We start from the raw sequence: 22,805 nt of genomic DNA, 5'->3' as shown, positions 1-22,805 counted from the left end.
TTACAAAGGAAGCATTTACTTGGGGCTGGCTTACAGTTTAGAGGTTCAGTCTACTGTCATCATGGCAGGGATCATAGTGAGTGGTGTGTAGACAGAAATGGTGCTGGAGAGGTAGCTGAGAGTTCTACATCTGGATCCACAGGTAGCAGGAAAAGAGAGACTCTGGGCTTGGCATGGGCTTTGAGAACCTCAGAGCCCACCCACCTCCCACCTCCATCCCATCCCATCCCACCACACACACACACACAGTGGCACACTTCCTCCAGCAAGGCCACATCTCCTAGGCCTTTCAAATAATGCAACTCCTTGGTGATCAAACTTTAAAATTTATGATCCTTTAGAGGCCATTCTTATTCAAACCACAACTGGCTGAAGACAAAGCTTCTTGATGCTTTGATGGAATGGGTAAATTTGTGGGGAAAAGAAAACAATTTAACAACAATAGCCCCGGTGTAGGAGGTCCTTCTGTCTGTGTGTTGCTTTCATTTGTTAATAAAGAAACTGCCTTGGCCTGATAGGGCAGAACTTAGGTATGCGGAGAAGATAGAACTGAATTCTGGGAGAAAGAAAGCAGAATCAGAGAGCCGCCATGGAGCTGCCAGGTCAGACATGCTGAATCTTTCCTGGTAAGCCACGACCTTGTGGTGTTATACAAATTAATAGAAATGGGTTAAATCAAGATGTGAGAGTTAGCCAATAAGAGGCTAGAGCTAATGGGCCAGGCAGTAATTTAATTAATACAATTTCTGTGTGGTTATTTAGGGTGTAAGCTAGCCGGGCCACCCTCCTCATACAACATAGCACAAGAAAAAAAAACGTTTTATATTTACAACTAAAGAAATTAACTCAGGGATTTAAAGTTTGTGTACACACATGTTCACAAGTGTGCACGCACACACACACACACACACACACACACACCAGAAACAGTCAACAATGTTGGTAATTATTTCAAATATGTTACCACCAACTGTTCTCTGCTTCCCATCCCAAGATATGAGGTGAGGAGATCCAGCCACCATGGAACCTGCCCACACCGGATCTGAACTCCCATGTGGCACTGTATTCCCATACACTATGCCATGTGACCAGCCAGACTTCTGTTCCTGCCAACACGCCCTCCCTGCCTGCTGCCACCATGTCCTCCCTACCACAGTTGACTGTGTCCCTCTGGAACTCAACAGCAAGTGTGGCTTTGGCCCCTGGAATCAAACCGTGTTAGGTATTTTTCAGTTGCTATGAGAAAACAGTGACAGAGGCACTTACAGAATGAGAAGTTTATTTGGGCTTATTGTCCCAGAGGGCTAACTATTGTGGAGGGAGGCATAACAGCAAACATAAATGCTCGAAGTCAGCATTTTTATTATCTCTAGGAACCACTTAGAGCAGTGGTTCTCAACCTGTGGGTCGTGATCATCAGAAAACACAGATTTCCAATGGTCTTAGGAACTGAGACATCACTCAGTAGCAAAATCGCAGTTATGAAGTAGCAACAAAAATGATTTTATGGTTGGGGGGGTCACCACAACATGAGGAGTTGTATTAAGGGTCACAGCATCAGGGAAGGTTGAGAACCACTGATTTAAGGGCTTGAGAGGTAGCTGAGCCGTTAAAAGCATTGGCTGCTCTTCCAGAGGACCCAAGCTTGATTCCCAGCCCCCACAAGAAGGGTCACAACCTCTGTAACTCCAGTGCCAGGCAATCTATCGTCCTCTTCTGGCCTCTGTGAGCACTGCACACATAGCGTGCACATAAATACATGCAGGTAGAACACCCATACACATAAAATAAAAATAAATCTTACATTAAAAATGAAGTAACTATGAGATTCTTATGATGATTTAAAAACCAATAAAAAGAAACCAAAATATCATCCACAGCTGTAATAACCAAGGGCAGTCACCAGGAAACATTCAATAAATCATCTTCTGGCAAGTTTGGGGGTTGGCTTTTTTGCTTGTTTGTTTTGCTTGTTTTTGACTTTTATTTATTTATTTATTTTTGAGATGGGGCCTTACTACATAGCTCTGGCTGTCCTGGTAAATCTGTTTTTACCAATAGTTTTTGCATGCAGCACTTAGAACTGTTGATATTTCTTTGCCTAATAATTATTTTGTCATACCATGACCCTTTGCCTACTTACATAAAATATTGACAGAGGAAGAAACAAACATGTACCAGGTGTGGTGGTGCACACTTTTCAGGCCAACACTCAGGAAGCAGCGCCAGGGAGATCTTTTGTGAGTTTAAGGCCAGCCTGGTCTATAGCAAGTTCCAAGCCAGCCAAAGCCACATAGTGAAACCCTGTCTCAAAAAAGAAAAAGAAAATCCCAGCACTCGGGAGGCAGAGCAGGCGGATCTCTGTGAGTTCAAGGCCAGCCTGGTCTACAAGAGCTCGTTCCAGGTCAGGTTTCAAAGCTAAAGAGAAACCCTGTCTCGAAAATCCCAAAAGAGAAAGGACTAGGACACATGTTGCTGGCACAAGGAGAGAGGGGCAAACCATGTTCTTCAGGGTCTAGTCAGCAGACAGGACCCACATCCATGTTTACACTGGCTCATCCTGAGCCTGAGTATCTGGCTCCAGGTTGCCTGTGTGGGCGGGAACCAGATCCTTTTTTCAGTCATCACCTTCCTCAGCACCTCAGAGATTTCTGGTGTGACAATATCTAAGCAAACCAGTGACTCTAGGCTCTCACTGACCATGAAGGCTTCGAGGTGTAGAGGAAGAACTTATCTACTGGATGGAGACCTCCCCCTAGCAGCAGACAGACCCCAGAGACCAGGACTGATGGAGGGCCAAGAGAAAGGCTGTCGGCCCTGCTCTGGTTACCTGTAGATGGAGGCCAAGGGACAGCTGAGCCACCCGTGGTTGGCGGTTTTGTCCAGCTGATGAGTGTCAAAGACGAAGTATGGCTGGCTGATTTCTGGGATGGGGTCACAGGGCACCTGGCAGGCTTGTACTTGGAGTTCAGGCCGCAGGCGGACGTGGGTCACCTTCTCCTTTCTCAGGTAGAGCCAGCAGGGCATGGATTTTCCTAGCGGCTCCTCCATGTAGCAGTAACCCAGACGTTTGCGCTCACCAGGTTTTTCGCAGCGGTTACAGTCTTGCCAAGGATCCCAGCGGGTAAAAACGAGTACCTCGCCTTCTAGGTTCATGGTCTCATTTTCCAAGGGTCTTTGGCCCAGGTCTTTGTGTGTGACACGTAGCAGGCTTATATCCTGAAAGTCAATCTCATATTCCACCACACGGGCCTTGTAATTATCCAGACAGCTGTAAAGCCCCGTCTGGGACGGCTGAGGGTTGGGTAACTGCAGGTTGCTCCCAAACAGTATCTTCACGTTGGGCATGGAGTTGAGCAGGGACAGCTTGTCCTCCAGAGATGAAGAAAAATACCATAGTGGTTTGGGGTGGTTACACTGCAGGACCACGTCATTGCCCGAGAGTAAGGCGTACTGGCACACATTCTTATGGGGACAGTTGATTAGTTTCTGGGCCCACAGCACAGGAAGAGAAAGACTAGCTAGCCACAGAGTGGCCAGCATGGCTGAAGACTACAGAAAGAACTTAAGAACCTTCTTGGGTACTGTGATGTCACCCATAGAACTTGGGTGCTAAGCCCTGTGTACTGGGGTCCAGCGAGTTTTCAGAAATACACATTGAACATATAAGACATATAAGAGCAAATATATAAGAACATATAAGGCTGGAGAGAGGTCTCAGCAGTTAGGAGCACCGGTTGCTCTTCCAGAGGACCCGGGATTGGTTCCTATCACACATACGGCAGCTCACAACTGTCTGCAATTCCAATCCCAGAAGACCTGCTGCCCTCTTCTGGCTTCTGTGGGCACCAGGCACACATGTGGTGTACAGACATGCATGTAGGCAGACACATGAACATAAAACAAAAACTGAACTATGTGTGAGTAAGATATAACTTGATGTGAGATTCCCCTTTGTATGCTGTGAATATCATTGGTTAATAAAGGAACTGCTTTGGGCCTATAGGGGAACAGAGCAAGGTGGGGAAAACTAAACTGAATGCTGGGAGAAAGGAGGTGGAGTTAGGGAGAAGCCATGGAGCAGCACCCGGAGACAGATGTACTGAAACTTTACTGGTAGGCCACAACCAGTAAATGCACAGATTAATGTAGATGGGTTAAATTAAGATGTAAGAGTTAGCAAATAAGAAGCTAGAGCTAGTGGTCCAAGCAGTGATTTAAATAATATGATTTCTGTGTGATTATTTCGGGGCTGAGTAGCTGGGAACCAACAAGCGGCTTCCTCCAACAATAATTTACATATCCCCAAGAAGTAGATAGGATGAACTCAAAAGGCAAATTATCCACCCTCACACATCCAGTACATGAAGACACTGTGTGCTTTGAATCCAAACATACACTATAGGCCACACGTTTGAGTCCCAGATGGTGGTACTAATGTTGATGGTATTGGAAAACCTTAGTGTTTATCCCACCGAATGATAGTAAAGACCATTACCCAAATTCTTGGGTCATATTACACAAGCTTTATTTTATATCAGGGCTCTGTGTCTAGAGGTGGGGTTTAGCATCAAACATGGGAGAAGGCTGGGTTTATATTAGCCTCAAACTTCAAGGCCAGGGGTTTTCAAGGATTCTTGGTTATGTAGGAACATGGAGGAACATCTCAATATTATTTAGCAGAACATCATATCAGGGTGGGGGTCAGGATATAGGTGTGGGACACGTCAAACTGGTCAAATTCAAGTTTTACAGAAAACAGGTATGGCTTTTAATCTTAAGATGGAGTCAGGCTGGTCCATCATTGGGAAGCAGAACTCAGTTGGCAGAAGTAGGGAAGTCCTTGGGTCTCTCTTGTCCCTGGCCCTTCCTGTCTGCCTGACTGCTTCCTAGCCTCTGTGAAGCAAGCAGCATGCTTAGTTCTCGGCCTCACCAGCCTTCAAATGCAAACCCCAAATGATGTGGCCATCCAAACACGCCCCAAAACCTTTGAAAACATGAATCAAAAAGATTTTACAAAACAAAACAAACAAAACCCCTATTTCTCACAGGCCTTTGTCTCAGAGACAAAAAGTGCCTGACATGGGAATGGGACAAGGGCTTCCTGTCCATCAAAAGGGGGACACACAGATACTGAAGTCCAGTGGGAAGCCATGACAAGGACCACCTCTCCTAGAGATAGATTTTTTTGGGGGGAGGGGTAGGGGTTTCAAGACTGGGATTCTCTGTGTAACAGTCCTGGCTGTCCTGGAACTTGCTTTGCAGATCGAGCAAGTCTCAAACTCACTGAGATCTGCTGCCTGCCTCTGTCTCCTGAGTGCTGGGATAAAAGCCATGTGCCACCACTGCCCGGCCATAGGACAGATTCTTAAATCATCATTAAATCATCTCCTTGGTGTCAAAGGGATGTACTAATCGTGATAGTCTAGATTCCATCATTCGGAAATCTTAGTTCCATAACCTCCTTCTTTTTTCACATTCACACCCAGCATTGGTTAGTGGAGAGGGCTCCTCTTCAAGGTCCCCACAGATGTCATCCGAAACCACACTGCTTCCTGGGGCAGGGTAAGGCATACTGTCGATTAAAGGCTCTGGACTGGGAGGGGAACCCTCTCTCTCTACGTTTGTATAGATGCTACTAACTATAACTGACCTAATGCAGCCCCCCCCCATAACTACAGGAGGGCCGGGAAATACAGAGGTGGAATATTTACTAAGCAACGTTGTCTTTAGGACAGGTAAAGGACAGGTGGAGAAACCAGAGCTAGTAAAATAGCAGATGACAGTAAAGGATTCGAGGAGGAAAACGTGGGAGAGAGAAGTTGGGGATAAGCCTGCCCTGGGGGGAAGCACGCATCTTATCTTTGTGTAGAGATGGGTTATGTAAAAATGTCGAGTGAAAATGGGGTGATTAGGACGGGTTCTAATCTAATACAGATTCTCTTTCCTACGTTGAAGATGATGGAGACCAAGTTCCTAGGTATCGATAATATTGACAATAGCGAGGGTGTACAAAACACAAGGTAATGCGTGTTACTGGTTTAGAATTACAAACGCTAGCAATGATGGCCATGATGATTTCCTCTATTTTTAAATCATGACGGCTCATGAGCAGGGTGAAATTTTATGAGAAGGGTTTGCGTTTGAATGCGGCCCTGAGGAAAATGGGATGAGGTGTCCGCAGCAGGAAGGGGATTCTGGTAGCGACACCAGTCATGTGTCCTATTCAGGACACGCCAGGTCAGTGTGGCTGAAGCCAACTAAGCTAAGAATGCAAAGTGACGTTGGGGAGGGACAATCAGGCCGGTATGAGTATTTTGAAATTTTCTTGGGAGTAAGGAGGGGCTACGGGATATTCCTGAGCAGAAGGAAGTGACCGAGTTTTACAAGACAGAAAAGAAAATGATAGTTCTCCCCAACCCACCGGCCAGTTCACAATCTCCTAGAATGCGCGTCCTCTAGACGCCAGCAGGGAGCAGCAGTGTAACGCCGAGAAGGCCGAGAGCCGCTGGCCGCTCCCGGGGTGCAGGTGATGGTCTGGGAACCTTTGAACCGAAACAAGTCTCCCGGCCTCCAGTCTTGGCACAGCGCCTTTAAGCGTCAGAACTTCCGGAAGCCTGACCTATAGTAAGGGATGACCGAAGGGGAGGTGGAGAGGGAACCACAAGTAAGTAAGGAAACTGCCGAAGAACGACTGCAACTTTTTCAAAAGTTCCGTCCCCACGAGCGTCGCCTGCGGGGCCAGAGCAATCACTTTCAGGTGTCGGGGAGGGCGCTCATTGATACTTGAGTCATCCAATTTAGGAGCACAGAAAGTCCCCGACACCTCCCCCACCGGGACGAAAGTGGGAAGGCAGGCAGCGTCACCGACACGCCTCTGCCAGCCGGGACCTTGCTGGGCCTGGCACCTCCCCGCAGGGCGCACCTAGGCGGGTCCACCGGCGTCGGAGACAGGGGTGGGGACCGGCAGCGAACAGGTGCGCAGCGGGGCCGGCCCCTTTCGGCAGGTGGAGCACCCTCAGGGGGTTTCTGTCTTCCGGGAGCACGGTCCTATCAACTTTGTCCAGAGCAGCAGGTGGTTGCACATGTCGCCTGGGGTGCGGGCGCCCTCCGGGCTAAGCGGGCACTTGGTTCAGGCCCTGGGGGCAGGAGCGCACCTGAGTCAGCCCACTTCCGGGGAGGGAGGCCAGCAAGCCCCTCCTCCGCTGCCCACCCCCCAAGCCCAGCCCCAGGGCTCCCACCCTTGTGTACCTGGGCGGATCCATTCCTGGGAGTGCACAGGGGGTGGAGTGACCCAGAGAGCCTTCGCGCACCGGGTCAGTTGTCCCGGGAGAGCCGAAGACATGAGCTTCGTCCAAGTTTTTTTTGTAGGTTAGAACTCCTTCAGTGTAGAGAAAATGGACTTGGATTAAGGGCCGGGCGGATCAAGTACCCTTCTCGGCCTTGGTGCTCACCGCGCCCCCTACTCTTGGGATACTTGGGAGGGGACGCGCGGGCTCCGTCGCTGCTAGACGGCCGCGATGGCGCCGGCGCCCAGCGCGCCTTCTGCGGCGCCTGGCTCTCGCCCGACCACTATGTTCTTCGTGTGGCTCTTTCTCATCATTTACTGTCCAGGTAAGAAATGGGGTCCCCGGTGCTGTGGGACGGCGGGAGGGCACTACAGAAGGTAGATGGAGGGCTGCGGTTTTCACCGGTCCTGGAGGAGCTGGAACCAAGAGGCGGGGGTGATGGCTAGTTCGAGGGTGCAGATTCGAGACCACCAAATTCCGCCTAGCTGGGGAGACCTCTGTGTGCCAGAGGAAGGGAATTTCTTTTATTGGCGCGTCCAGCCCGCTCCTCCGCCTTTGTTGGAGATAACAGGAAGTGAAACTCTGGGGATTCTAAGCCTGAGAACTGTACCCTTTGTGGGACAGGAGCAATGCCCCCCCCCATCACGGGAAAGGCCAGGCACTGGGATCTTGGGCACACCCCAAGATTTCTAAGTGTTGGGGTAACGGGGAGAGGGCACTCGAGGGCTAGATCCGACGGTCCCTGAAAGAAGAGCTCGAGAAATAGTAGTCCTGGCTTGGAGTGGGTGTGGAATTGGGGACTCCCCACCCCACGCACCTCCCGGGTATCTGTAGGGTGGACTTTAGAACCTGTAACCATCCTCCGCTGGCCATTGCGCGCTTACATTGAATATTGGCTCAGGAAGGGTTCTATTTGTGTCTGGGTGTGCATTTTGAGGAGAGTCTCTGGGAAGGAAAAGGTGGGCAGAGTATTCCAGGAACCTGGCCTAAGGGGCTACATATATATCACTTTTCAGCCCCAAGGGTGTGTAAAATGGGCACATCATCCAATTTGCCTCACCAGTCTAAGGGATTAAGGAGCAGTATGCCAAGTGCTCTGAAAAGAAAACACACTCACTGTTAAGTGGCATGGCTCCTTGCTGTTGCGGGACCCACTGAGTTCAGCTCTCCTTGTTGGCTCCTCTGCTCCCAGCTCCGGCCAACACCATCCAGGTGACTGTGTCGGACCCCTACCACGTGGTGATCCTGTTCCAGCCCGTGACGCTGCCCTGCACCTATCAGATGAGCAGCTCCATCTCAACCCCAATCGTGATCTGGAAGTACAAGTCATTCTGCAGAGACCGCGTGGCCGACGCCTTCTCCCCCGCCAGTGTGGAGAACCAGATAAATGCCCAGCTGGCAGCTGGCAACCCTGGCTACAACCCCTATGTGGAGTGCCAGGACAGTGTGCGCACTGTCAGGGTGGTGGCCACCAAGCAGGGCAACGCCGTGACCCTTGGAGACTACTACCAGGGCAGGAGGATCACCATCACAGGAAGTATGTGGGGCAGGGCTGGAGGAGGCTCTCTAGGGAAGGGGGGGGTGCAAGGGTTTGAGTGTCTCGATGGGATAATGAAGGGAGGGATCCTGTCCATCCACCTATTCCTCCACCTATCCGTTCATTCACCTACCCACACATCCATCCACCCACACATCACCTATCATCCATCTAGCCTTCTATCCCATTCCCCTACCCTGTGCCAGGTTTGTTCCAGGCCCCGGGAATACAGATAGAATTAAACCATCCAATCACTCTCCTATGAAGCTCACAGTGTTGTAAGGGAGAGAGACTCAACATACAACGTCAAAAGCTTGCAGATTTAAGACATACAAAACCCTGTTATTTTATAATTGATACTAAACAGGCTAGCAGTGAGAAATAATACTTCCGCCAGCTATGGTGGCTCATACCTGTAATCCCAGCACTCGGGAGGTCGAGGCAGAAGCATCTCAGGTTCAAGACCAGCTTGTGCTACGTTTAGTGAGACCCAGGGCCTCATTCAAATTTACCTGGAGTGGATTAACTCAGGGAGACCACACAACAACTGAGTGACTCTGTTCTATTATTGTTATTTTTTCAGAGCCCCCTAGAGACAAGTGACTTGCTGGGGTGTCGCCCAGTTTATAACAGCTGTGTCCTAAGTCCACTGCTGTAGGTCTAGTCTTCAATCGTTCATTCATTCATTCATTCTTTATTCTTGTTCTCTGGTGTTGCTATAGATGGAACCCAGGGCTTGGAACATACTAGGCAGGGGCTCTACCAATGAGCCACTCCAACTCCTCACTGGGGGAGTCTAGGCAGGGGCTCAACCACTGAGCCACACCCCAGCCCCTCATTAGGGAATTCTAGGCAGGGGCTCTACCACTGAGCCATCCCAGCCCCTCACTGGGGGATTCTAGGCAGGGGCTCTACCACTGAGCCACCCCAACCCCTTACTGGGGGATTCTAGGCAGGTGCTCTACAACTGAGCCACAGCCCAACCCCTCACTGGGCGACTCTAGGCAGGTGCTCTACTACTGAATTATATCCACAGCAATTGCCTTGGTGTTTACCATGGTCTGCTGTGTCCCAGGTGCTGTTGACACACTGGGAATACAGTGGTAAGCAGAACAGCCCCAGACCCTGTCCCTGCCCCCACATTACCTTCCAGAAGCAACACTGCCCTGGGCATGATGGTGCACACCTGTAATCCTAGCCTTGGGGAGATGGATGACCCACCCTCGGCTATGTAGCAAGTTGGAGGTCAGCCTGACTACATAAGCCCCTGTCTTGGGAAGTTTTGTTTAAGTATGGGAGATTTCCAATAGTTTTACAAGGTCCAAAGAAGGTAGTATTTGGCGGTATGTGTTTAATGACTTGGATGTGCCATCTTTGCTAGTGTGATCTGAAGGGTAGAGGAAGGACATAGGGACAGCAGTGGGCCAGGGGTGCAGGCATCCCAGGTAATGGATGTGTCCCTCTGTTCCTTGCCTCACAGGCTGCAGGGTGACTCTTAGCAGATCCCTGGAAACCAGGCCGTAGAGTATGCCCTCTCCCCATCAGGCCGCAGGTGGACGGCAGGGTCCTAAGGAGTCAGGTCTCAAGGAATTGCCTTGAATCTCCATGGAAATCCTAAGCTTTCTTGAAGTTGGGGGCTCACTCTGGGCCTGATTGCCCAATCCTAATCAGGACGCCACAGACAGAGATTGTCCTTAAAGGCTGGTTGGACCTGGGTCTTTTCTGAGGGACACAAAACTCGGGAATGTCCATCAGGATATACCCTGGAGGACCCTCGTGACCAGACTGGGTGTCTCCAACTGGCTTATTTCAACAGTGGTAGGTAAGTGGCCATCCTTCCGAAAGTTCAAGTAACCATGGGAACGTCTTTCCTCTTCATCCTTGAGGATCAAGAGAGGAGAGGTGGGCCTCTCGGTGGCATCCCTAGGGTCATCCACTCTCCTAGTTTTAAGAGTGGAAGTGACTGTAGCCTGTCCCCAGCCACTCAGGAGGCTCAGGCAGGGGAGTGGAAGTTCAAGGCCACTTAGTGAAACCTTGTCTCCTAAAGTGAAGAGTAAAAGGGCTGAGCTGCAGCTGGTGGCACCGCACCTGTCTAGTGTGGGTCAGGGCATAGGTCCCCAGGAGCTGCACAAGAAAAAAGTGATGGGAAAAGTAAATGTCCGCCACCTTCCAGTGCCTCTCTTCCACTCCTGCTTCGGGGGTGTGGGGTGTTTTATCGGAGGCCCTAGTGTTAATCTCTTCAGGCTGCTTAGAGCCACCGTACCCCCATTCTCAGCAGCACTGAATAGGACCCTAAGGACCTGAAATCTTGATGCTTCCCTCTGCCGTGTGCAAATAAGGAGTCAGGACAGAGCCACGGAGGAGCCCAGCCTTCTTCCCACTGGAGACCAGTATCTTGTCCTTTCACCCGTGGAGTCAGTGCCTAGTCCCTGTGATGTCAGGGGCCAGCAGGGACCAGGAACAGGGTGTGCCTCACAGGAAGGAGGTGGGCCCAGGCCTCAGGAGTGATCAAAAGAAGCCGGAAAGCCTTGCTGTTCATGGGTTCTGAAAACATTAAATGGGCCAAATACAATACAGCAAGGCCCAGAGCTGGTCCTAGAGGCCCTTGGTTGTAATGTCTGGCCTATGTAATCACTTCCTGTGCCAGGGGGTTCCTGTTCGCTCCTTCATCTTTGGACAGGACTTGCTATAAAGCATATGGCTCAGGGAAGAGCTATTGAGTCCATAGGAATGGGCACCGCGGCCAGTGGGCCTCCCTGCCAGCCAATCCCTTGGATCCAGGGTCCCCTCTAAGAGCATTAACCATGGGTGCCCCAGTTCACGGCACCCAACACACACTGTTGTACCCCAGATACATAAATGGGAAATCCTCCAGAGAGTAGTACAGAAAAATCTGGAATGCTTAGGACAGTCTGAGTTTCTGAGGGCCTTGTGAAAGGATGGGAGTCTGCATTTAGAGGAATCTGCATGCAGACAACCTCAGTCAACAGCTCAACAGCGGCCAGAAGCCTGACCTTGGAGGGCGAGTAGGTCTTCAGGTCTTCACTCCTCCAAGGTCACCCCTGGCAGCCTTCCCAGAGTTGAACGCTCCCTGCTTCCACGCCTGGCACTTTCTATCCCTCCTAGGTCGTGTCCTTTATATCGCGCTCCCCATCTGATAGGCAGCCTGTGTTTTAGCTCTGGTCGGAAGCCCTCTAAGGACAACTTTGCTCCATGAAGTTTCTAGGTTCTTCTCAGAACCTCTGAACATCTTATTACTGGAGAACTCTTGAGACGGTTTCTGGCCTTGTCTTCTCCAGGATTTCACTCAGCAGCCCAGACGGGCACTGAACTCACCATCCTACTTCAGCCTTTTAACATATTTGTATATATTTGTGCGGTCATACCTGGCTCAAGCTTTTGTTTTTATCATTAACAAATTAACATGTGAATTCAAGGCCAGCCTGGTCTGCACAGTCAGTTCCAAGTCAGCCAATAAAGAACTAAACGTACCTTTTATGAAAAAAAAAAAAAATCCAAAACTAAAAATGAATTATTTAAATGAGCTAAGTGGCATTGGTTTTTATTCCCATGCATTTCCTTGGCCGAGCTCAGTAAAAACAAGGTTCTCCAAGCACCTTTGGTTTGCTATGAGATTACATATCACGTGGAAAATGTCTTTGAATGTTCCTGAGAGGTTAAGGCTAGTTGTCTGTTAGTGCTGTAAAATAAGTGTACCCTGGAATCCCTGGAAGGGCCAGGGAACCCCAGAGTACCCCCTGGCCACACTGAGAACCTTCACGCGTTTTTTTTTTGTTGTTGTTGTTTTGTTTTGTTTTAAAAGGCATCATCACATCCAGCTCAACCTTTACTTTCTAGTGAAAGTTACTTAAACACTTCCCGGAACATTCAGTGTAGTTTGTTGCGGGGCAGGGGTTGAGGTGGTCTCCCTATGTAGTCCAGGCTGGCTTCAAACTCTCCATCCTCATGGCTTACCCTCCCCAGTGCTAGTAGGCATGTGCCAGCCATACCCCCAGCCATGTTGAATGCTGACTGAATGGAACAAGCAGTAAAAGCTAAGGAGAGGGATGGCCCTCCATGGAAGCAGGTGACTGAGACCGACTCTGTTCTTCTGACATTGTCATAGGTGAAGAGTGGGCGCCAGGCTTCAGTGAGCGAGCAGGGGAGCCTTGTGAGTTGGGGTGAGAGTGCACCTCCCGGTTGGGGCTTGAGAATGGAGAAGCAGCCTACGTGGATGGAGGAAGGAACCTAGCTGGAGTAGGCAGAAAAGATGGCTGAAGGCCCGTGAGATCATGGGGGTGACATGGACATAGCCAGTGACCAGAGAATATGCTAAGGGCTTTGCAGGCCTGGGAACTGTGCTTGGCATGATCTAGGTGGGTTCTGGAAAAGGGTTTCTTTTGAGGGACGCTTAGCTCTTAGTAGCTGGTGTCCCAGTAGGTGCCAGGTATCATGATTTGGGCAGCCACGGTTAACATGGGTGTGGTGGACAGGTTTGTCATGCAGGCTCCTAGGTCCATGGGAGCCGGTGGCAGGCAGGTCATTAGGAGCCTAAGATCGCAGCCATGATCCCTGGGGTTCTACGGGCTAGAAGAAATGCTTACCACTAGGGCAGAGTCTCCAAGCCGAGACTTCCCAGTCAGGTGGATGAAAGGATGTAACTAATTAGGGCCTGAGGAGTCCAGAGGAAACCGGATGTGCTGAAAGACTTTCATTAGTGGTGTAATTAGCAGGTTCCTTGCCTTGGGCTGCTTCAGACCTGAGCGTCCCCAAGCCCTGGGACTGGCCTGGAATGTGGGGGACATGAAGGGAGGGGGGTGGGCTTGGAACTGGGAAGGTCTCTCCCACAGCTGTCACACCCACTCCTTGGTGCCCAGGCATCTCCTATCTAGGATCTGGCCTAGTTAGCTTGGCTTCCTTGTTATGCGCCCAGCCTCAAGGCCTGCCCTGCTGAGGGAGGTGAGACTAGGGTTTTGAGACTTGGTAAGACTTGAGTCAAAAGCACAGACACTGGAGTCAGGCCGTCCCTGCCTTTGGCTGGATTAGGTCATCACTCCACACCACACGTCTCACCCCCAAACCACAGTGAGAATGGTGCCCCCCTCCTGGGCTTGGTTTGGGCTGGTTTTGTTTCTGTGTCAGTGTTGGGCGAAGTCAGGGGCTCTGTGTGCTAGGCAAACCTTCTACCGCTAAGCCACAGCCCTCGCCTGTGTTATTTGAGGTAGGTCATACTATAGCCCAAACTGCATTCAGCTTGAGACCATGCTGCCTCCGTTTCCTGGATGCGGGATGAGCAGCCTGTGCCACCATGCCTGGCACCCAGATGTTTTCAAAGAACCCCTGTATGGCGTTTAGAGCCATACATAGAAGGTAGTGTGCACTTGGATGAGTGATGCCATTGAACTGGGTGGGCAGTGTCTGCAATCCCAGCAGTTGGGAAGCTGAGTTTGGAAGGATTTCTAGTTCAAGGCCAGCCTGGGCTACACAGTGAGCTACTGTATCAAACAAAACCCTAATGATTTAGTACTTCACGTGGATGATTTTCGCCTATAATGTCTGTGCATCATGTGTGTGCCGGTGCCTGGGGAGGTCAGGGAGGGTGCCGGAGCCTCTGGAACTAGAGTCACAGATGTTTGTGAGCTCTTTTGTGTGGGTGCTGGGAACACAGCAAGAGCAACAATTCCTCTTAGTGGATGAGCCATTTTTTGCAGCCCCATCCCTTGCTCCCTTCCCATGGTGTGTGTGTTGGGGGGGATCGGATGGACGGCCGCCCAGCCCCTGTTGATCTCAGTACCACCCCCTGAGGTGTCTTCATACCGTCTCCTCCTGACCCAGATGCTGACCTGACGTTCGAGCAGACGGCCTGGGGGGACAGTGGGGTGTATTACTGCTCTGTGGTCTCGGCTCAGGATCTGGATGGTAACAACGAGGCCTACGCAGAACTCATTGTCCTTGGTGAGTGGGGTTGGGTTCCCAGGGCCCTGGGGTGGGGGGTGGGAGCCGGTACTCCTTTTGTCCCCTCCTGTGTGTTCACCCTCTGTCATCCAGCTACCGTGCTGGGCCCTGTCGCCTGCTTGCTACCACTCTGTGGCACTGCCAGTCACTTGGGATTCACTGTGCCTTGCACCCCGGACAGAACCCTTCCCTGTATGGCATTTCAAATCAGCCAGCTTCAGAGTGGAGAGAACTGAGGAATCTATTGGTCTCTGATTTTAAAGACACACACATGGAGGCAGAGGCAGGTGGTGTAAGAGTCCAAGAAATGCTGAAGAAGATCCCAAACTTGAATAATTTGCAGAAACAAAGAGCATTTATTTTATAGAAATAACAAGCCTGTGGGGTCAACCATTTGTACAAAATGACGATCCAGAGAGGAACGCACAGGCACCATTAAAGCATAGCTAGCGGATTTCCATAGCTAGGGGAATAGTTAGGTCATCTTAAACATAATTGGTTTAAGCAGGCAGCAGTTATATTAGCACATCTCTGATAGGTTCAAGTTTTGGGTTTTTTATCTTTGGATAATATTTCGGTAAGTCTAGATATGTTTCAGGGGGATTACAGGAACTGTCCTATTTTGGTCACCGCCTTGAGATACTGTGGGGGCTGGCACAGGACTCTCCTCTGTTTGAGGCCAACCTGGTCTACAGAGCGAGTTCCATGGTAGACAGGTCTACGAAACCGAGACCCTACCTCATAAACAAACAAAAGTAGAAGGTGGTCAAAGCTGATTGGCAGCGAGAAATTTCTTGACCGCAATGAGGTGGGGGGGTTGGTTCTGAGTCCCTTGTGACCTGGAGCACTCCGGCTTAACCTTTCCATTGCTCAAGGTTACTTAGAATTCCTGATAAAGCAAGTGTGTTTCGGTGCAAGCTGTTACTTTGTCTCTGAGAGGACAACAGCAAGAAAAGTCCACAGGTGTTTGAATGAAAGGGTGTATTCTGAGAGAGAGGGAGGTGGCCCACGCTGGAATCTCTGCCCTTGGGAGGCTGAGTCAATACAATCAAGAGTTCTAGCTTAGTCTTAAGCCACATAGTTCCTTTCAGGACAACCTAGGCTATAGTGAATTTCAGGGTAGTCTGAGCTACACAGTGAATCTCTAGCTAGCCTGAACTACATAATGAGGCCTGTTTAAAAAGGGAGTGGGGTCATTTTCTTTTTTTGTTGTTTTTGTTTTGTTTTCAAGATGTAGTTTGTATAGTGCTGTTTTGCCTACATGTTATGACTCTGTGAGGGTACCCTATCCCTTGGAACTGGAGTTGCAGTTATGTTCTGCCACGAGGATGCTGGGAATTGATCCCAGGTCCTCTGTATAACCGAAGTTGGACCTACATTCGGCCACATTCCCAGGACCATGGTGTACCATGAGGCCCTCTTCCAAATACAATGTTTGTCTTCTGTTCTTTTGGTGGTGGTGCTGTGTGTGCTTTATGCGGTGTGTGGAAATTTGAGTGTGTCTAAACAAGATGGACGGCAGGGGCCAGGGAGAGTGTCCCCAGGGTCTCCAGTCTGGCCAAGTGGTTTCCTTGCATGGGCCAATCAGAAGTCATCCCATAGTCTTACATGGCATTTGCTGGATGTGAGAGAAGCTTTGGTAGTGCATTGCCATCCTCATGGTGGGATCAGGTCCAGAGAGAGCTCGAGCCACAGAACAAAGGGCAAGTGATGGAATACGCCCTCCGATGACCTAGGGACCTTTATTGACATGTGCCATCAACAGGTCTTAGAGCTACTCTGGATCTCACAATGTTTGTGGTTTATATCTTATGTTAAAATTGAACTAGGAACGTTGTTTGAAACAGGCGATGTGGCCCAAATTGAAGTGGCAATCCTCCCGTATCTCTTCCCTCGAGTTCTTAAATTATATATAGCATGTGTCACACAACTGGCTGAAACCAGCAAGTTTTTTAAATCCCAAGGTAACTCGGCTGTTTGACGCTAGCCACCATGGTGATGGTGGTGTCAGGGAGCCTGTGGAAATCCTGTCGTGCCTCAGAAGGAGAGGGGAGTACACTTAGTGTCATGAGACCAAGTTCTGGCCTCCTGGCCCACATGTTGTTTTGGGTTTTTAACTCGTTTATTTGTTGTGCGTCAGGACCTCCTGTAACCTTCAATTCATCAGGTAGCTAAGGCTGCTTTAAACTCCTATTTCTCCTGCCTCGACCAAGTGCGTGTTCCCTGGAGGGAAGTGTGTTGGTGTGGAACCACAGTCTCCTGCATGTGTGGGTGTGCGCGCGCGCGTGTGCACTCTCCTGTGTGTATGTGGGGCACAGGGCCTCATGGAACCTGGGTCTTGAAGTGTAGGACCAGATACGATTTTAACGTGCCTTCATGGCTCCTTACTACACTGAGAAAAACTACTGTGGGCCCGAGTGTAGCTGGGTGGTAAAGCACGTGCATCATATTCATGAGGCCCTGGGTTCAACCCCCAGCACTTCAAAAATATACTAATTGTATTTCACAATTATGTTGCTGTGCAGACAATTTATTATGATAGACTTGGTATCATTTTATCTTCATATTTTACTATTCAAATTTTAACTTTGACATAATCTTTATTTATTCTTTGATATTTCATACAAATATATAATGTTTTGGTTATATGCATGCATGTGCCCCACACCTCACTTTCAATTTGCCCCAGATACCCCCCAACCCGCTCCCCTCCCAAATTCACCTGTTTTTAAAAACTAACCTGAGTCTTGTAATTATTAACTATACACTCATGGGTGTGTGGTCAAACCCGCTCTGTGGCCACATCCCCAAAGAAAAGTGACTGACTTCCCCAGCAGCTATAAGTTGGCCAAAAGTTCCTCATTTTGAGCCCTGAGTGGTGGCTCCTGCTTGTGATCCTGGAACCAAGGAGGCGGAGGCAGCAAGCTTGCTTCAAGTTCAAGACAACCTGAGCCACCATGTGAGACCTTGTTTCAAACCAAACAAACAATTTTTGGGTGGTCTCTAGAGTATACCTACCGTGCCTGACAGGACTTATATACATGGGAGATGGGAATGCCAGGCTGCGGTCAAACCCTTCGGATGGAGCCCTTGAGGCAGGGTGGAAGGCGTGCATATACCTCCAGTCAGGACTGTCCTAGGTGACCATTGTCTCTGTCTCTGCTCCAGGCATGTTTTCCACTGTTGAAGCTGGCCGTTCTAAGGGTGTTGGCTTTGGCTGGCCATGGCCAACATAATCTTGTTTCTCTTTTGTCCCTTCAGGCAGGACCTCAGAGGTCCCTGAGCTCCTACCTGGTTTTCGGGCGGGGCCCTTGGAAGGTATGGGGTGGAACCCCTATTAGATTGCTTGTTTCTAGTACTTTCCCTCCCCCTAATCTCTTCTCGCTGTGGACTTCCACTAAACCCACCCCGTTCTGACATCTAGTGGCCTGGCTGTGGGCTCGGGGTGGCCTGGGCTGATTGAACAGGTTCCGGGGTGCAGGCAAGGGACTCTAGTGACTGGTACCTGCTGTGTTCTTCTGGGGTTCAGGTATGGGCTGTGGCTCTTTCCCTTCCTGAAGGCTACTTTTTGTTTGTGTTGCTCCAGCCAGGCTCCCTTTTGCTACCTGCTTTGGCTGTCTGAACTCAGGATAAGGTCTCCCATGTGGTGACTTAACCTGACTGCAGTGGGGTTTGTGTCCCTTTGTCGCTATGCCCTAGTCTTGGGCACAGAGAACCAAGCAGTAGTTGCAGGTTCTCTGAGGAGCTTAGCAACTAGTCCCTTGTCCCAGAGTTGGCTCCACACCACTGCCCTGTGGAGCCTGGGTGCCCTGCCCATCCTTATCATTACTCAGGCCTCCCAGCTCAGGGCCTGTTCTTTCTCTGCAGATTGGCTCTTCGTGGTCGTGGTCTGCCTGGCGAGCCTCCTCCTCTTCCTCCTCCTGGGCATCTGCTGGTGCCAGTGCTGTCCCCACACCTGCTGCTGCTATGTCAGATGTCCCTGCTGCCCAGACAAGTGTTGCTGCCCGGAGGCCCGTAAGTGCCCCTCACCCACTCTACTGGGCACATCGGCGTGCCCGCCCGCTCTGCAGACCGAGGCAATGTGTGGAGCAGGCCGTGCAGACCAGTTACTTACTCTCCGCTATCAGTCACTAACTCCGCTTTCCATTTCCTTTATTTTGAGGCTTCTCTTACGGTGATAGGAATTGAAGCAAGGGCCCTGCGCATGCTAGGCAAACGCTGCCCCTGAACGACAGCCCTAACTCTTAAGGTTGTTTTCTTTTGAGAGGATAATTTATGGCTGTGGCTCAAAAACAAGATTACCAAAAGTAATAATGTCCAACATTACGAGATATTATTCACAGGAAAGTAAAGACCCCTTTAAAACAAAATCCAGGTGGGTTTGACAGTTTTCCTACGCAGTCCCAGCACTGTGGAAAGAGAAGGTAGAGACAAGAAAAGCTGAAGTTCAAGGCTAGCCTGGGCTACACAGAGCTGTCTGAACATACAAAACAAAAACCTCAAGGTAAGAAACCAAGCAGGGTTTGTAGGGCACATCATTTTAGCTAACTTTAAGCAGCACACAGCACTCAAACTGCCCTCACATCCAGGTGAGCACCTGTGGAGGGCTGGGGAAATGGGACCAGAAATGAAAGAAGCTCCTACCTAAAGCAGAGGAAAGAGGGGAAAGTAGGTAACTCCACCCTGTGCCTCTTAGGGGACAAAGCTGCTGGCTCTTTAGTCTTCCCTGTGGGGCTGTTCTGTTCAGATAGGTCTGCCCCTTGGTGTTTAACCCAAAGAAAAGAACAGGCCAGCTCAGTGCCTGACGGGCTGAGGCAGCTTGGGGCAGAGCTGGGCCCGGCAGGAGTTTGGGGGTTTTCACGTCACGTGGGCCCCATGAAAAGCCCCAAAACTTCCTCAATTACTCAGACTGACTGGCCTTAAAACTCTGTAGCCCTCTAGGTGGTGATGGTGTACACCTTTAATCCCAGCACTCAGGAGGCAGAAGCAGGTGGATCTCTGTGAGTTCAAGGTCAGCCTGGTCAACAAAGCAAATTCCAGGATAGCCAGGACTATTTAACAGGGAAACCCTGTCTTAAAAATCTGAAAAACAACAACAAAAAACTTTATAACCCTGTAAGACTGGAGAGATTAATCCAGTATGGTAGCCTTTAATTAATAATTAATCCAGTACGCCTTTAATTCCAGCATTCAGGAGGCTGAGGCAGGTGGATCTCTATGAGCTTGAGGCCAGCCTGGTCTATGTCAGGCAGTTCATAACTGCTTGTGACTCCAGCTTCAGAGTATCTTATTCCTCTGGTCCCATGGGCACCTACACTCAAATGCACATACCCATCCAACACACATACATAGCAATGAAAAATAACAGAAGTAACTCTTTAAAACAAGCAAGAAATAACAAGGACCCAGGGCTGGTGAGATGGCTCCGCTAGTAAAGGGGACGCACTTGGTAGAAGGAGAAAACAGATTTCTGCAAGTTGTCCTCTGACTTTCACAGACTGCCGTGGTACACACACAATAGACACAAATTATTTTGATAATAAACAGACAAAAAAAAAAAACCTCTGATAGGCATTGAACATGTTTTGACCCTCCTGCCTCAGCCTCCTAGGTAGCTGGTATTATAGTACTACACCAGAAAGCTAAGATGGACTCAGTGAGTTGAGTTAGGAGTTGCCACCAGGACCTCCTCCAGGCTTTACCTAGGATTTACCCTCGAGCTGTCAAGCTGGAATGAGCTGCTTGGGTAGGCGTGGGTGTGGCCAGCAATTGGAAACCCTGGAGGTATGTACTACTCCAGGGTGTGGGCCAGGTAAACTTCCAAGGCTCCTGTGTGCTTGCCTGACTCCAGCTTTTCCACAGTATGGCCTAGGTGCCTCAGTTTATGGAGACACTAGTGGTCCCAGAAGGCGGGGGTGGGGTGGGGGGTCTCTAAAGGGGGTGACTTTGCCTCCTATGGCCTTTAAGAGCAAGGCTGTCATTCTTATCCAGGTCTGTCTTGACTACAGAATGAGTCTCTGGGTCATTTATGAAGCCTCATCTCAAGACAATAAAGGAGGGGGGCGGGTATTGGGAACGTGTCTCAGTGGTGAAGCCATTACCTAGGAAGTCTAAAGTTCTGGGATCATTACAGAACACAGACACACGATCACCCTGGAGTTTCACATGAAATCTTTCCATTGTCATCTGTTGACAAATAACCATAACTTGCAAACTGGGGCCAGATCTACCAGTGTGCACCCCTATTCTCAGAATTCCATGTGAAGTCAGATAGGAAGTGGGGACTTGGTGAAGGCTGTGTCCCCTAATCTACAGTATTGCAGGAATGGGATGGAGGGCAAACTCAGGTTCCCCCAGAATCCCATTCCAACATGAGACAGCACAGTCTCCAATCACCTTTCTCGTGCCAATTTGCCCTCCAGTCTATGCTGCCGGCAAAGCAGCCACCTCAGGTGTCCCCAGCATCTATGCCCCCAGCATCTACACCCACCTCTCTCCTGCCAAGACCCCGCCTCCGCCGCCTGCCATGATTCCCATGGGCCCTACCTACGGCAGGTACCCTGGAGACTTTGACAGGAATAGCTCAGGTAAGACCTGGGGGAGGCTAAATGAGGTGGGGTAAGGCTAGAAGGGAGCATGGATGATTTGGAGCACCCTGCTTTGCTCCAAAGAGTAACCGCTGACAACCCATCTCTACTAGTCGGTGGCCACAGCTCCCAAGTACCTCTGATGCGTGATGTGGATGGCAGTGTATCCTCAGGTAAGAGCCTGTTGTTTTGAGGTTGAATGTGGCTGGAGAGTTGATCGACATGCACCCTCCCCCCAAAAAAATACCATCACCTTGTTCCTTTCCACAGAAGTACGAAGTGGCTACAGGATACAGGCTAGTCAGCAGGACGACTCCATGAGGGTCCTGTACTATATGGAGAAGGAACTAGCCAACTTTGACCCTTCCAGGCCTGGCCTTCCCAATGGCCGAGTAGAACGGGGTGAGCTGCAAACCTGAGTCTAGGGGAGGATGCATGCTTGATAACAATCTTGCATGCACTCCTTGCCTGCTGTGCTCCTGGGGGAGGGTGTGCGCCTATGGGTGACAAGGTTGGACTTATCCTTAGTCCCACTGACATCTCCCTTCTCTACAGCCATGAGTGAAGTCACCTCCCTCCATGAAGATGACTGGAGATCTCGGCCTTCGAGGGGTCCCGCTCTTACCCCAATCCGGGATGAGGAGTGGAGTCACCACTCGCCTCGAAGTCCCAGGATGTGGGAGCAGGAACCCCTTCAAGAACAGCCAAGGGGTGGTTGGGGATCCGGGCGGCCTCGGGCCCGCTCTGTAGATGCTCTGGATGACGTCAACAGGCCCGGCTCCACTGAATCAGGAAGGTCTTCTCCCCCAAGTAGTGGGAGGAGAGGACGGGCCTATGCACCTCCCAGAAGTCGCAGCTGGGATGACCTCTATGACCCCGACGAACCGCGGGACTTGCCACATTCCCGAGATCCCCACTATAATGACGACCTCAGGTCTAGGGACCGGCGTGCGGACCCCAGATCTCACCAGAGATCCCGGGATCCTCGGGATGCTGCTTCCAGGTCCCGGGACCCTCAGTATGATGGACGACTCTTAGAAGAGGCCTTAAAGAAAAAGGGGTCTGGAGAGAGAAGGAGACTTTACAGGGAGGAAGACGAGGAGGAAGAGGAGAGCCGCTACCCCCCAGCGCCTCCACCTTACTCAGAGACTGACTCGCAGGCCTCACGGGAGCGGAGGATGAAAAAGGTTAGCTAGGTCCCTCTGACTTCACAACCTCCCCCTCCTCTAGCCCATCCAGTTCACATTCTTTTCTTTTTTCTTTTTGCAGAATTTGGCCCTGAGTCGGGAAAGTTTAGTCGTCTGATTCCACGTTTTGTATGTAGCTTTTATACATTTTTTTTAAAAACTGGAGTACTGATGAAACTCTTTACCAAGCCTAATAAAGTACTTAATCACAAGTTCTGAGCGTCTGCTTTGCTGCGCGACTTGGCGGGGG

General features: G+C 50.2%; 2 protein-coding genes across 5 annotated transcripts in view; one reads left to right on the top strand and one right to left on the bottom strand.

Moving 5' to 3' along the window:
• The window catches only part of Fam187b (family with sequence similarity 187 member B), an 18,829-nt gene extending 11,448 nt beyond the window's left edge, over nucleotides 1–7,381 (bottom strand). Inside the window, exons 1-2 of one of the 3 annotated variants that reach the window (XM_050119001.1) lie at nucleotides 7,252–7,381; nucleotides 2,831–7,139 (exon numbers count right to left, since the gene is read on the bottom strand). In XM_050119001.1, the coding sequence (XP_049974958.1) occupies nucleotides 2,831–3,543 (713 nt within the window). In that variant the 5' untranslated portion in view covers nucleotides 3,544–7,139; nucleotides 7,252–7,381. Of the gene's footprint in view, nucleotides 1–2,830; nucleotides 7,140–7,251 lie in introns of those variants that run through there. The other 2 variants (XM_050119000.1, XM_050118999.1) reach the window with 2 other exon arrangements.
• Lsr (lipolysis stimulated lipoprotein receptor) lies at nucleotides 7,309–22,767 on the top strand. 2 transcript variants are annotated; one of them, XM_050118972.1, is made up of 10 exons: nucleotides 7,309–7,614; nucleotides 8,482–8,826; nucleotides 14,662–14,781; nucleotides 18,043–18,099; nucleotides 18,649–18,795; nucleotides 21,204–21,368; nucleotides 21,482–21,541; nucleotides 21,639–21,770; nucleotides 21,924–22,555; nucleotides 22,638–22,767. In XM_050118972.1, the coding sequence occupies exons 1-10, from the start codon at nucleotides 7,521–7,523 to the stop codon at nucleotides 22,671–22,673; spliced, it is 1,788 nt and encodes a 595-aa protein (XP_049974929.1). In that variant the 5' UTR covers nucleotides 7,309–7,520; the 3' UTR covers nucleotides 22,674–22,767. The 2 variants fall into 2 exon arrangements, with proteins under 2 accessions (XP_049974929.1, XP_049974930.1); XM_050118973.1 differs by lacking the exon at nucleotides 18,043–18,099 and having other exon boundaries at nucleotides 7,313–7,614.
• The last annotated feature ends 38 nt before the right edge of the window (nucleotides 22,768–22,805 follow it).

The sequence above is a fragment of the Alexandromys fortis genome, unplaced genomic scaffold (assembly GCF_014885135.2).
Source record: "Alexandromys fortis isolate MF-2015 unplaced genomic scaffold, M_Fortis_MF-2015_v1.1 scaffold_140, whole genome shotgun sequence".
Taxonomy (NCBI): domain Eukaryota; kingdom Metazoa; phylum Chordata; class Mammalia; order Rodentia; family Cricetidae; genus Alexandromys; species Alexandromys fortis.
Note: the sequence above shows the minus strand (reverse complement) of the source record. Positions and strands in the feature narration are given on the sequence as shown.